This window comes from Ammospiza nelsoni, chromosome 3 (genome assembly GCF_027579445.1).
Source record: "Ammospiza nelsoni isolate bAmmNel1 chromosome 3, bAmmNel1.pri, whole genome shotgun sequence".
Lineage (NCBI taxonomy): Eukaryota > Metazoa > Chordata > Aves > Passeriformes > Passerellidae > Ammospiza > Ammospiza nelsoni.
In genome coordinates this window covers 113,078,901-113,091,625 of record NC_080635.1, presented here as the reverse complement: position 1 = coordinate 113,091,625, position 12,725 = coordinate 113,078,901, and the positions used below count along the sequence as shown (strand labels likewise).

Sequence of the window (12,725 nt, the reverse complement as noted above, 5' to 3'; positions counted from 1 at the left end):
AATGGGATGCTGTAGTTCTTATCAGTCATGCAGTGACATTCAATAGCTGTTATCAGCAGATGTCCCCTCCAGGGAGGTGTGAATGTTGTCACTCAAAGAGAGAGATAAGGCAAACTGCCCACTTGACAAAGGTAATCTGCCATACTGATGGTAATTGAAAACAACTTGCGTTGCAATCTTCAACACCAACATCTCCCCTTCTCCATCCCCTTCAAGCTCAGCCTTCAGGAATGACCCTGCACCCCTTCCTGGGGTTCATCCACCACGCCTGGCAGCAGCAATGGGGGTTTCTGGCCAGCTTGGGGGATGTTGTGCAGGTTTTGGGAAAATGGGGGTGCAGGGGAGCATTTCCTCCTGCTTGGGGACCACCAGAACAGCACATCTGAGCCTCCCCAGGGGGAATATCCAGAGGTGTGTGAGGCACTGCTCATCCGAGAGCCACAGATCCAGGCCTATGGAAGCAGGAATGGCTTTGGAAACCCAGGGTGATTATTTCAATGTAAACATCACTAAATCTGCTGTTGGTGGTGTTAACAAAACCCATCCAGACTGAATGGAGCAATCAGTCTGGATATCTGTCCCCAAAACTCTTCTCCCAATAAGCAGCACCTGCCAAGAATGATTTCTGACTGATGAAAACTCAGGTTGTGGCTGTCTTTTATGATCATGGATCTTCCCTGGGTTATCTTGGTTCCAATCTCAGTCTCAGGGCTGTTCCTTTGGGTAATTAAAGGACAACCATTTGTTAATTACTGACCAAAATTTTCATTGAGATATTTTGCATTTTGCTCAGCTTGACTATTAAAGTAAACAAGCCACAAGGATTTGGAGCCCAGAAACTCCCTCCTGTCTGGGGCTGATCCCTCAGGATGTTTGGGGTGTGATACAAAACACGAGCACAAAACATTCACATTAAATATGGAAACCTCTATTTTAACACTGAAATGTGGCAACAGCAGCACATTTGCCACCTTCCAGCTCAGTTATTTCCCTACAGCACAGCCAGGGATTTATAGGAGGCAGATCTGGGCAGTAATTAGGATAATTTAAACTGGGATCTCCACCAGATTTCAACTTTAGGCTGGGATTTCATAGGGAAGGAGGAGATCCCTGTCCCAAGGGATGTCACTGCTCAGATGGAGCAGAAGATGCCAGTTCAAAATGACAATCCCAACCCCCTTGTCCCTCTTGAAGGTCACTGGGGACATAATGGGTATAGAGAACAGCTCCTTTTATGCCATGTGAGATATTTATATATCTAAAGACTGCTGGTCACTGGGAAGCTGCCCAAGACTTTAATGGTTTAATTGCTGTTTCCTGTACGTTCCCCTCTCTGTTGTTCATCACAGATGACAATTGTGGTTTCATGTCCATGGAGCTGGGCTGGCTCTCCCTGGGAACCTCATCTCCTTGTGCAATTATTGCTCCTGGATATCTCTGGGTATGTCCTTGAAGTCTCCCCCCATTTTAAATCATCAATAAAAACCTTATTTTCAAGTGGGAACTCCTACAGGATGATGTTGGTCCCTTTTTTACCCTGAGGTATAAAGGAAGGATGGAGCAGAGAGCTGGTCATCCTCGAAATAACCCATAAAACTACTGGGGTGAGACCAGCATGGACAGGATGCACAACAAAAAACAGGGGTGAAATAGAAAACAAGCACATTTTGGGTACTCTGGGACTGTCTGGTGGTGCCACAGAGCTGCATTAGTGCAAAACAGGGCACAATTAGATCTTCTCAGCCTTGCAGATAAATACACCATTTGCTCCACCCTGATACTGATCCTGAAATAAAACCATGCTGCCCTCCACTCCCACTGCCATTATCTCCAACCCCAATCTCCCAGAAAACCCAGCAAGAAACCCCCGGATCACAAAATTGCTTCCAATTTCTTGATTGTATTTTTAGTTCTCTTTCTAATGTACTTTGGGTTTGCCTTCTGTTTTTTTTTTTTTTTTTTTTTTTTTTAGCTGCTTCAGTAAACTCAGCTCATCCCTCAAAGCTTTTGGACACTGAGGTTTTTAAGAACTGAGTTTTGCCTTTGGGGCCAGGGGCTTAGGGAAAACAATATATATATGTGTGGATATATTCCATATATATATATAGATATAGATATATAGATATATGGATATATAGATATAGATATAGATATAGATATAGATATATAGATAAACATATATGGAGATATTCCATATATATATATATATATGGATTTCAATATATATATGTATTCCTACAGATATTTATACTTTCATAATACCTTCATAAAATGGTAAAATTAAACAAGCTGGTGACAAGGATCTCTTTGAGAGGGTGACAAATCCCCTACACCCAATGCAGCAGGGACTGATGTGAGTGGGCAAAGGTTGGCTGGGCTCATTTGAGCTGATCCCTTGTGGATTTCACACATGAACCCCCTTTCCATGTCTAGAAACATTGGGATACTCCCTGAATTTGGGCTGGGCTGCAGCCAAGGACTGGATGCTTGCTTTACATCACAGAGGTTTTCTCTGCCATGCTTTAAAAGCTGATCCTGGGCTCGAGTCGTGCCAGGATGAGTTTTATCAGTGATAGGAGGGAGAACCTAACAAAAAGGGTTATAAATCTTTCAGGAATTAAAAAAATAAATTGAAAAAAGGAGGCTTCTTCTCCCCTGGGCATTTTAACAAAAGGGGTTGCCCTGAGATTGAGTCTGTGCCCCTCACATTCCTCTGGTTATTTCACCTCCTGGCACTTTCTCCTCCAAAGCTGCCACTGAGGAAATCTGCTGGAAAAAGCTGCTGGGAGTTGTGTTTGTGTGTGGGGTTGGTGCCACCTGTGCCATGGCCACTGCTGACCCTGCTCCACAGGCTGCTCTCTGGGGAAAGGTCAAGGCACCAGGAGCAGGTAATCCCAGCCCAGGGAGCTGCTCCCCTGCCATGGCATCACAGCAAGGATCTGAGCCTTCTTATTTAATGCACGAGGAGCACCGGGATGATCTTTTTATAGCTGGTGCTCTCAGACTTTGTTTTATTTTAATTGCTGGGTAATAAGGGGTTTGAAATTTGGGGTTGGGCCCCCAGGTTGGCAGGAGAGGTCTGTAGGATCAAAATGTGGAGTTAGAGCTTTGCTGGAGCCAATTCCTTATCCTGAGGACCAGGGGCCACTGGGGACCCCATGGTTAATAGAATCACAGAACGGTTTGGGGTGGAAGGGACCTTTAAAGGTCACCTAGTCCAGCCCCCTGCAAGGAGCTGGGACATCTTCAGCCAGAAGATGGCTCCTGGTCTGGAATATGTTGGAGCCAGGCAGAGAATGATGATGGAATAATGATGGAATGATGATGGAATGGTGGATTCAAGCTCCTTTTTCACCTGAGCGCACCTCCAGCTTCTCCTTCCCTGAAACTAAAGAAAGTATTTTGGATTAAACTCTGATTTTGAGCACTTAGGTTTTGTAGCAGAAGAATGGGAATCTGGGGGTCTGGAGTGTACAAACACCTCTCTGGTTTGCCAGTGAGGTGCTGGCTGGGAAGTTTTCCCTCTGTTAAATCCATGCAGAATTCTCCTTGTACCTTGCTGGATTTGGCCACCAGCTTGGAGATCTACTCATACCATCCTTCAGTGGGCTAAAATCTGTCAGTTTTCCCTCTCCAGACACTGAATTGCCCTTTCTTCTCTGCTGATTTTGGCCTTGCTAATTTTAAAGTGAAATCCTTGAATCCCATACAGTGCTCCTGAATTTTAACCCCTGGCTCACGGATGGTTGCAAGGCAGCTCTTATGATACAGAGATTTTTCACACCACACAAATGAGGCAAGAAAGAAAGAGATGGGAACTGGGAGTTATTTTTAAGGGCATTTCAGGTGTCACCTCTCTTTTCCATTGGCTGCCAGTGAAGGAAGTGGCACACAAAGAGCCTTTGGGATTTTAATTGTTATTTTTAGGTTAGCTGGACTGATGGACTGATATTAGGGTGGAACAAGACCTTTGGATCACACTTGGCCCAGCCCCAGCTGGTCCTTAGCTATTATTTTAAAGCAATTTAGTGGTTTTTTTCCAAGAATGATGGGAAATACTGGGGTCTAAACCAGCCCCTTGTCCTAAGGCAGGATCAAGTGTTTTCTCCTGTCATTCCTGTCACACATTTCTCCGACTTGGATCTCAAGGAGATCTCAAGGAGTCCCCCAGGAGCAGGGACTCCATCCTGGTTGCAGGTAATCCATCCCACACTAAACTAATCTCACAAGGAGAATCTCCCCTGGGAGCAGGAAAAACTCCCAGTATCAACAGAATCAAACAATATTTATTTTATTGACTTTATCAGTCACTGACCCCGGTTTTGTCTGGGCTGTTTGGATCATTAACTCTGGGCTAATGAGGGCAGCGTTAAGAGGATGCTGCACTGGGGAGTGATAAGGAGAGAGGATGGAGAGGTAAATCCAGGTCTCTCCTAGGTCTAGAGTTAATCACTGCTGTAGGGCCCTTTCCCACTGTGAATCACATCCCATCACATGAGAACCAACCCCAGGCATTTCCCTCCCTCCCAGGAAAATCCGACCAGAGAAATTCCTTGTGCAGCAGAGTGGTGAGGGAAAGGAGAAGAAAATGCAATATAATGGGCCACAATATGGCGCTACCTATAAATATTTTACCAGAAAAGGTATGCAACTGGTATTTTGAACAAATCCCCAGCCACAGCTTTAATAAAGTGCCTTTAGCTGCCACTCTGCCGTGTTTAAATCTAATTCCAGTTGTCAGTCAAATCGCTGCGTGTTATTAACCTATGGGCATAATTGCCTATTCCAAGTCTGCAGCTCTAAGAGGCTTTATGTATGATTGTAATAAATGAAATAACTTCTATGATTCCAACTCCTGGCTGAACACATTGACATTGGAAATTACACATGCACACGCATCACTTTTGTCTCTCGCTGGATGAGAGCTTCTGTGGCTGCGGAGGAAGGCCTGGGTGAGCAGGGAAATGACTGAGCTTTGCATTAGCTCATCCCTACAGCTGGTGCCACACGGAAACACTTGGTCTGAAAAGGCAAAATCTCCATAAAAATAAGTGAATGCTCGCAGAATTGCCTCCGTGTGCATCAACGGCAGAGAAATCCTCGTGCGCTCCTGTGGTTTAAGGGATTTCTAGCAAATTTTAGCCCCTAACCTCTTCCCTCTTCCCCACCGCATCATATTTTGTGCCTCTAGGAGGAATTTATGCTGCAGGAGACATTGGCTTGTTGGTTTATTTTTCAGTGCTCACTACTGGGGCAAGGGGAACATGACATTCAAAAGGCAGAGGCAGCATTTTCCAGCCTTTTTGTGCTGCCGAAAAACCACAGCAGAAGTGAAGGGTTGCTGACCACTAAAGGATGTAGGTGCTGTGACTAACAGGCCCCTAAAAGTATAATCTCAGCTTCTCTGGCTATGGCCCCCCAAGCAGTAATTTATTGTTCAGTCTGGAGAAAATGAAGGCACTGGAAAGTCTTAGGATCCCTTCCAGTGGCTAAAGGGCTCCAAGAGAGGGACTTGGGACAAGGGATGGAGGGGCAGGACACAGGGAATGGCTTCCCACTTCCAGAGGGCAGGGATAAATGGGATATTGGGAGGGAATTGTTCCCTGTGAGGGTGGTGAGGCCCTAGAATAGAATTTCCAGAGAAGCTGTGGCTGTCCCTGGATCCCTGGAATTGTCTAAGGCCAGGCTGGACAGAGCTTGGAGCAATCTGGGATAGTGGAAATTGTCCCTGCCCATGGCAGGGGGTTGGAATGAGATGCTCTTCCAGGTCTTTTCCAGCCCAAACCATCCTGTGATTGTGTGAGTTTATGAATCCATCCAATCTCGTTGAGGAGTTCAGGATTTGCTCCTCCAACTGCAGCCCAGCCATCGGAATCTGTTCTTTCTTCATCCTCTGGAATATGGGACCTTGTGCATGAGATCAGCCCCATTCCCACCTCAGGACTCAGCCCTGACTCCCTTTTCCCCATGTGCAGACATTTCTTTGGCTCGGCAGCGCAAAGCAGGCAGGAATCACTCCAGGCACTGGGATACCACAGCATCACCCCTGCCCCATAACCACAGCACCAGCGGGGACCGTGAGCACACACAGCTCTGCAAATGCCATGGGAACATTGGCCTGGCATTCCCAGCCACGGAGGGAGTGCTGGACCCACCTTCCAGCTCCAGGGTGAGATGTGGGTCCCCCTTTCTCCCACACTCTGGGGGAGAAAAGCTCACTGGCTCTGCTCCTTGGGGTTCTCGCGGTCGCACTGCGCATCTCCGCAGCGCTGATCCATCGGGGCCTTCCAGCACAGCTCCTGATGGGAATTAATCTAATGCCTGCTCCACTCTGGGCATTTGGGAGAAATGTATGTTGAGGGGATGCTTTGAGATGTCTCAAGACAGGGTGGCCTCGTTGTGTGGAAGGATCAGTGAAGCGCTGTCCCCGCTCCTCACGGTGCCACGCTCAGCCTCCCTGTTTGACCCCTTAATTTCCAGTAGTGATGTCACTGAAATCCCTGCTCGTGGTCGCGCTGCCGGGCTAAATTTAGAGTGTTTGAGATGATTTGTGACTCTGTTGCTGGGGGGAGGCGGGGCAGGGGGGGGATGTCGGGGAATGACATGTGAGTCCTGTGTCACTGAGGCTCGTTTGGGCTTTAAAGACGGTGGAGTGGAGCGCGGAGATGACAGCGCTGTCCAGGAAGAGCAGGGAGGAAAAAGGAGATGGGACTCTCGGCCCTTTTTATAGTCTAACCAATTTAATTGAGCTTGTTGCTTAGCTGAGACATTAGGAAAGGATTTTCCCCTTGAAACCTGATTACATTTCCCAATAAAACGCCCACTTTGACTGCTGCTGCTAGGAGATGTGTTGGCTTTTGGTTCATGGAGGTACACGGCATAAAAATAAACAGAAAAAAGGAGCTGGATGCTGCAGGGATATGAAGCAAAAGATCTTTCTACATGGAGAGCATCATCCTGCTTGGGACTGGGTGAACAGTGGGGCTGGCACTCGACAGAGATCTGGGAAATGAGGGAAACAGAGGAATTTCCCACACCTTCCATTCCACCTCCCCGCTGGAGCCCGAGCATCTCCAGCCCAACCAGCGCTGCAGTGGCGAGCGAATCGGTCAGGGGTGGGCGTGGGCAGGGAGAAAAAAACCAGCATAAAACTGCAGATGGAAGGATCTTTGCTCCCCACGAATCCTCTCCATCCACCCCTTCCCCCTGCCCATGGGATGGGTGCTCTGGGGTCTCTGTCCCCAGCCCCTTCTAGTGCACGACCTTGAGGGCCAGACGCCTGAAGGTTATTCGGGGGCATTGCTGTGTTAATCAAAGCTGCTTAATTCCCCCCCATAATCCAAGTGGGGATGGAGCCTGGCAGGTCCTTACCGTTATGTTTACATCGGACTGCGGGTGGAGGGAGGGAGGAGGGGACAGGGAGGGAGGGGGGAGCTGACGTGCTTGGAATAAAACCGTGCCACCTCCTCCTCCATCCCTCAGCGAAAAAAATCAAATGCATCTGTCCACCCCCCCAACCCCCCCTCCCCCGTGCCTATTCCCTTCCCAAAGTGTACACCCTGAAGAGGAGGGGCTGCACTGCAGCTCATCTCAAGGGGGCAAAGGTCTTGCAGGAACCCCCGACCTGATTTATTCAGGGCACAGCAATATTTCTTGGGATTAGTATTAATAAGAGCCTCCTGCACCCTCCTCTCCATCCCTCTGGGTTGAGCCCGAGGGAGGCAGCCGGGCCCCGCCGTGGGTACCAGGCCTTCGGATGGATGCATGGTCATGGCGTCTCTTCATCCCAGCCATTTCACAAGACAGAAAACAGGTTGTGTATTTATTTGGGGTTATTTAGGTCTTGTTTTCCTCTCCCTTGCTGCAGCTTTAAAAGAAAATCCATCCTGTTTGTGAGGGCTGGGTGCTGTGGGGCCGGCGGTGCCGCAGAGGGATGCTCTGCATGTAGTGCGGCATGGCAGGGATCTGCCTGCCGGGATGGGGGCAATCCCAGAGAGAATGCACCCCAAATCTCTTTCTTTCCCCCCTTTTTATTCACTACAGAGGAACCCTCTGGCAGTTCAGACCCTCCTGGAGGTCCAAGATGCAGCAGTGCCCACCCAGGGTTGAGCAGGCGACCGACCGTGGGCTGCCGAATTGCAAGGCTGAGGTTTTTATTTTGGGGTGGATTTTAACATTCATCCCCCACCTGGTGCTGAGCGCGGGTCCTTCAGGGGGGTCCTGCCTCCGCCACCGCAAAGAGACGGGCGAGAAACCTCCAGGAACAAAGGAGAGGATGCAGGAACCCGCAAGGAAAGAGCTTTATTGGCACGACCCGACGGGCTCCTTGCGGCATCCGCACCGGCCGGGATGCGAGCCCAGGGGGAGGGATGGCCCCAAATACCTGCAGAACCCCTCGGCGGCTGCAAAGAGGCGTCCCAGGGAGCCCAGGCTGCTGTCAGCGTTCCCAAGGGCACCATTCCAGAGTTGAGGCTCTGTGCACGGAGCTGCAAAGAGAGATGGGACCGCCCGCGCTGTCACCGAGGGCCCCCCGAATTTGGGACAGCTCTGCAGATGCCCTGAGGGGTGGGGGACTGTCCCCTGCAGTAAGGCCTGTCCTCGCCCAGTGCCAGGCACCTGCTGGGAGCACAGGGATGGGCCGGGATGAAGGGATGCGGGGCGGCCTCCAGCTGCAAAGAGAAGGGAGGGGAGGAGAGGGATGGGAGAAGGGAAAGGAGGTGAAGGGCCCCAGCGGGGAGCAGGGCAGAGCGGTGGGGATGGCTACAAGGGTGGAGGGAGAAAAAAAAAACCCCGAAATAAAAATAAAAGCGTGAAAAAGAAGGGGAAAAAGAAACCAATGGCGTGTCGGGGGGAGGAGGGGGGAGCAGCCCCTGTGCTGCAGAAGGCTCTGGGGGGCACCTGCTCCGTGTTAGGCCGCGGGGTCGCAGCATCCCTGCGGGGTCGCAGCATCCCTCCCTCCAGCCGCCTCCAGATTTTTGAATTTTATTTTATTTTCTGAATAATTCAGGTGCTGTTTCTCGCCCCCCCTCCTTCATCCTCCCCCCCCCTCCCCTCGGCTCCTCGTACACACACGCCTCTCGCCGGGGCTGTGTAAGGAGTATAATGAGGCAGCCGATGGGTAATTGGGATCTTTTGTAGGGAGGATGTATGGCTGGGGCAGCTGCTGGGGGGTGGGGGGGCAGCTGGGGGGGGGGACAGCATTACCATACAAAGGGAACAAATGACATGTTTATCCCTCCGAGAGATTTACGCCCGGCCTCGCCCTGCAGACACAGCGCTCCCCCCTTCTTCTACCCGGCACTTTTGATTTAAATTATAAGGATTAAAAGGAGAGGGAGGGCGGAGGGGAAAAACACACAAACAGCCACCGGAAAAAAAAATCATAATAAAGCTTTAAAAAAAATAAAGAAAAAAAGCGGCTTTGCCTCAGCATCCTCACCCCCCTCCGCCGGGGGAGCAGCGTGAGCCCCGGTGACCCCAAGACCTGCCCTTGCTTTTAGCAGGGAAAAACCCCATCGCTCTGCGGAGAAAAGGCGAGAGAAAAGGCAAAGCACAAAGCGGCGGCAGCGGAGCAGCCCCGGGGGCAGCAGCCGCGTCCCCCCGGGGCCCACCCGCGGGGCACCCCCGAGTGACAGCTCCGCATTTCACACCCCGGGCTCCTGTGCTCGCCAGGACCCGCTTCTCCTTCACCCCGGAGAGCACCCCTGATGCTGCCGTGCGTCCCCATCCCATCCCATCCCAGCGCATCCCATCGCATCCCATCCCGTGCCGCGCATCCCTGTCCGCCCCCTCCCCGCGCTGCGGTGCCACCTGCGCAGCGCTGCCTGCGCGCCCCGCGGCCGAGCCCGGGGGATGGAGGGGGGGATGCCAGGGGGTGCGGGGGGTTCCGCGGGTGCGGAGAGCCGCGGAGCCGCCTCCGGCCTCGATGCTGGTCAGCCTCGTTCTTGGCATTCACCGCGTGCCTTAATTGTATGGACATTTAAATCAAGGTCCGCTGTGAACACGGAGAGAGGGGCCTTTCCTCGGGAAGGAAGAAAATATAGAGAAGGAGAAGGGGAAACGGGGGAAAAGAAAAGAAGAAAAAGGGAGGGGGGATGGAAGGGAGGGGGGAGAGGGACCCCGCGGAGCCCAGCCTTTGTTCTCCGCGCCCCGCGGAGGCTCGGCGCGCCCTTCCCCATGGGCGGGGGGGAGGGGGGGGGACAAAACCCAACCTAACACCCCCCGCCCAGCCCCGCCGTCGGAAAAAACCCACCCTTGTATCAAATCAAAGAAGCTCCGAGCTGTGGGGTGGGGGGCGGCGGGGGGGCCCCGTTACCTGCCCTCCGTCTCTGCCCAGCGCTGCCCGCTCTCTGCCGCCTGCCCCGAGCCCCGCCGCGCTGCTATAAGCGGGGGGGGGGGTCTGGAGGAGCGCAATAAACCTTCCCCCGTTCGCCTGCTGCAGTCAATCCTTTCGCTCAGATCCCAAGTGGTGCAAAAAAAAGAGGAGAGGGGCCCATCTGGCTTCTCATCAGCTTTGTCAAGTCTTGCATACGCTAAAATGCTAATGACCTAGATAGCTCATGCAAAATGCAGCAGAGAGAGGAGAGGGAGGGAGCAGCGAGGGAGGGAGGAGGGAGGAGGGAGGGAGGGGGAAAGGCAGAGGGAGGGGGAGAGCCCGGGTGCATCACCCCCCCGTCCCCAGCACCCCCCAGCCCTGGCTGCCCAATGCACCTTGGTAGGTACGAGCCGGGCTTTGATTTGAAAGGTCACCCGGGTACGATGAAGGGGGGGGGCGGGCAGAGCCCACGGATAAACCGCCCTGGCTTCATCCTTCATCCCCCCCCGCCACCCCAGCCCTCCAGGGGGGAAGAAAGGGCGCGGGGGGGGGCGCTGGGAGCGCAGCCCCCACTGCATCCCCCCTCCCCCGTGGGGTGCTGAGGGGTGTCCTGTCTATCCAACCCCCCCTTTCCCGGCCCGACCCCAACCCAAACCCACCCCCCCCCAAGAAGAGGAGCGAAGGAAATACCCCCTGCGGCAGCCCCGCCGTGGTCCCTCCGTCCTGTAGCCGGTGCGGAGCGCGGCCGGGCGCGTAATCCCGCGGAGGATGCTCGGGGAGGCAGGGGGTGGGATGTGCGCCCCGCCCGCGCTATGCGGAGGGGGGTGAAAATTATATATATAAATAAAAAAATATATATATAGAAAAGAAAAGGGAAGGGGGGGCTGGAGCCAGGCCGGCGGCGAGAGCGGAGCGGACGGCCGGAGGGTGCGGAGGGAGCGCGGAGCAGCCGGGCGGGCGCTGCGCGGAGCGCGGAGCTGTCAGCGGCGCCTTCTCATTTATCATTAGCCAGCCCTAATCTTGCTCGCTGTCCTCCTTCGGTGATGTTGATTCACTTTCCCTCCCTCCTCCCCCAGCCCCCCCCCCAACCACCCCCCCCCCCCCGTTTTTTCCCGCACACCCCCTCCCCGTAAAGGATTATTCAGCCAAAAAAAAAAAAAAAAAAATCCCAGCTGCTGACTCCGTGCGCCGCAAACAAGGCGGCTGCAGCCCTCGCCCCCAGCCCCGCTCCCGCAGAGATGCTCCGGGTGTTGTCCGCAGAAATGCTGCCTTTTAAAACAAGGAGCGACCCGCGGGGAAAGAGCCTCCAGCCCTGCCCAGCTCCCCCCGCAGCCCCCCGCACCCTCCACCCGCTCTGGGGGGGCTTGGGGGGGGGAACCCCCTGCCCTGGCCCCCCCAAACCCCGCTGCGGAGAAAGGATGCTGCAGAGCTGGGTGCAGCTTTGCAGGGGGAGAGAGGAAAAAAAAAAGGTATTTAAAAAAAAAAAAAAAGAAAGTACCAATTTTGGCCGAGGCTTCGCTTTCTCTCCCCCTCCCTCCCTCACCCCCAGCACTGCTGGTTTCATGGCTACGCTACTGTAATTATGAATTCTTCTTCTTGCGACTCGCGTGTGTGCAGGGGCTGGGGGTGGCAGTGGCTGTGGCTGCGGCTGACATCACTGCAGTGGCGTGGGGCTGACAGCTCCCAGCGCTGCGCAGCCTGCAGTGGCTCCTCAGCTTTTTTTGCAGCCTCTCTTGCTGACAGTTGTCAGGGAAAAGAAGGGGGGGGAATAATAATAATAACAATAATAATAATAATAATAATAATAATAATAATAATAATAATATACCCAAACCAAGGGACGAACCCACCCCATCTCACCGCGTTCAAGGTGAATTTCAAGGAGAAGAGCGCAGTTTTTGTTTGTGGCTAGGAGCGCACGCCGTGGTTATCGACGCGTCTATATCCAGGGATATCTACACATTCCCAGCATCACACCAGCCCTGGCCGAGCACCCTGTCAGACCCTGTAACCTTGTCAGGGCGCTGCACAGCCTAACCCAGGCTAAAACCCCAGCTCAAGCAGGCTCTGAAGGCAGGAAATCCTTTATTACTCGCCGGGTGATTTGGTGTCAAGGGCATGTGCCCGCTCCTGGGATCTCTCTGCACAAGCTGCAGCTCCTGAGATCATTCCAGCGCCGCACCGAGTCACAGCGCACGTCTCTTCCTTCCATCCCTTCCCACTGCACGAACACAAACACATCCCTTCTCTCCTCTTTTCCTTTTTCCCTCCCCAGTCGAGGCCTAGAAGTTGCTGAGAAAAACCCGCATGGAAGTGTGAGAAGGTGTTTGGTACCCTGAGCGTGGGTCTGCGTGCTCAGAGAGGGGCAGGAGAGTCCAGCTCTGAGTAAGCACAAGAACCTTGGGCACAT

General features: G+C 52.9%; 1 protein-coding gene across 1 annotated transcript; it reads right to left on the bottom strand.

Annotated features, from left to right (window-relative positions):
* Nucleotides 1–6,488: 6,488 nt before the first annotated feature.
* LOC132070709 (uncharacterized) lies at nucleotides 6,489–11,879 on the bottom strand. The gene is made up of 7 exons (XM_059467695.1): nucleotides 11,814–11,879; nucleotides 11,006–11,125; nucleotides 8,384–8,486; nucleotides 8,067–8,255; nucleotides 7,372–7,389; nucleotides 7,038–7,088; nucleotides 6,489–6,562 (listed from the first exon to the last, which is right to left on the bottom strand). The coding sequence occupies exons 1-7, from the start codon at nucleotides 11,877–11,879 to the stop codon at nucleotides 6,489–6,491; spliced, it is 621 nt and encodes a 206-aa protein (XP_059323678.1).
* Between the last annotated feature and the right edge of the window lie 846 nt (nucleotides 11,880–12,725).

Excerpts from the sequence above, each read along its gene's own strand:
- LOC132070709 (XM_059467695.1), bottom strand. The coding sequence starts at position 11,879 with ATGAAACCAGCAGTGCTGGGGGTGAGGGAGGGAGGGGGAGAGAAAGCG. Across the intron at positions 8,487-11,005 it reads CGGCGGGGCTGCCGCAGGGG|CTCCGTGCACAGAGCCTCAA; the intron begins GTATTTCCTTCG and ends CTCTCTTTGCAG. Across the intron at positions 8,256-8,383 it reads GCCGCCGAGGGGTTCTGCAG|GTTTCTCGCCCGTCTCTTTG; the intron begins GTATTTGGGGCC and ends TTGTTCCTGGAG.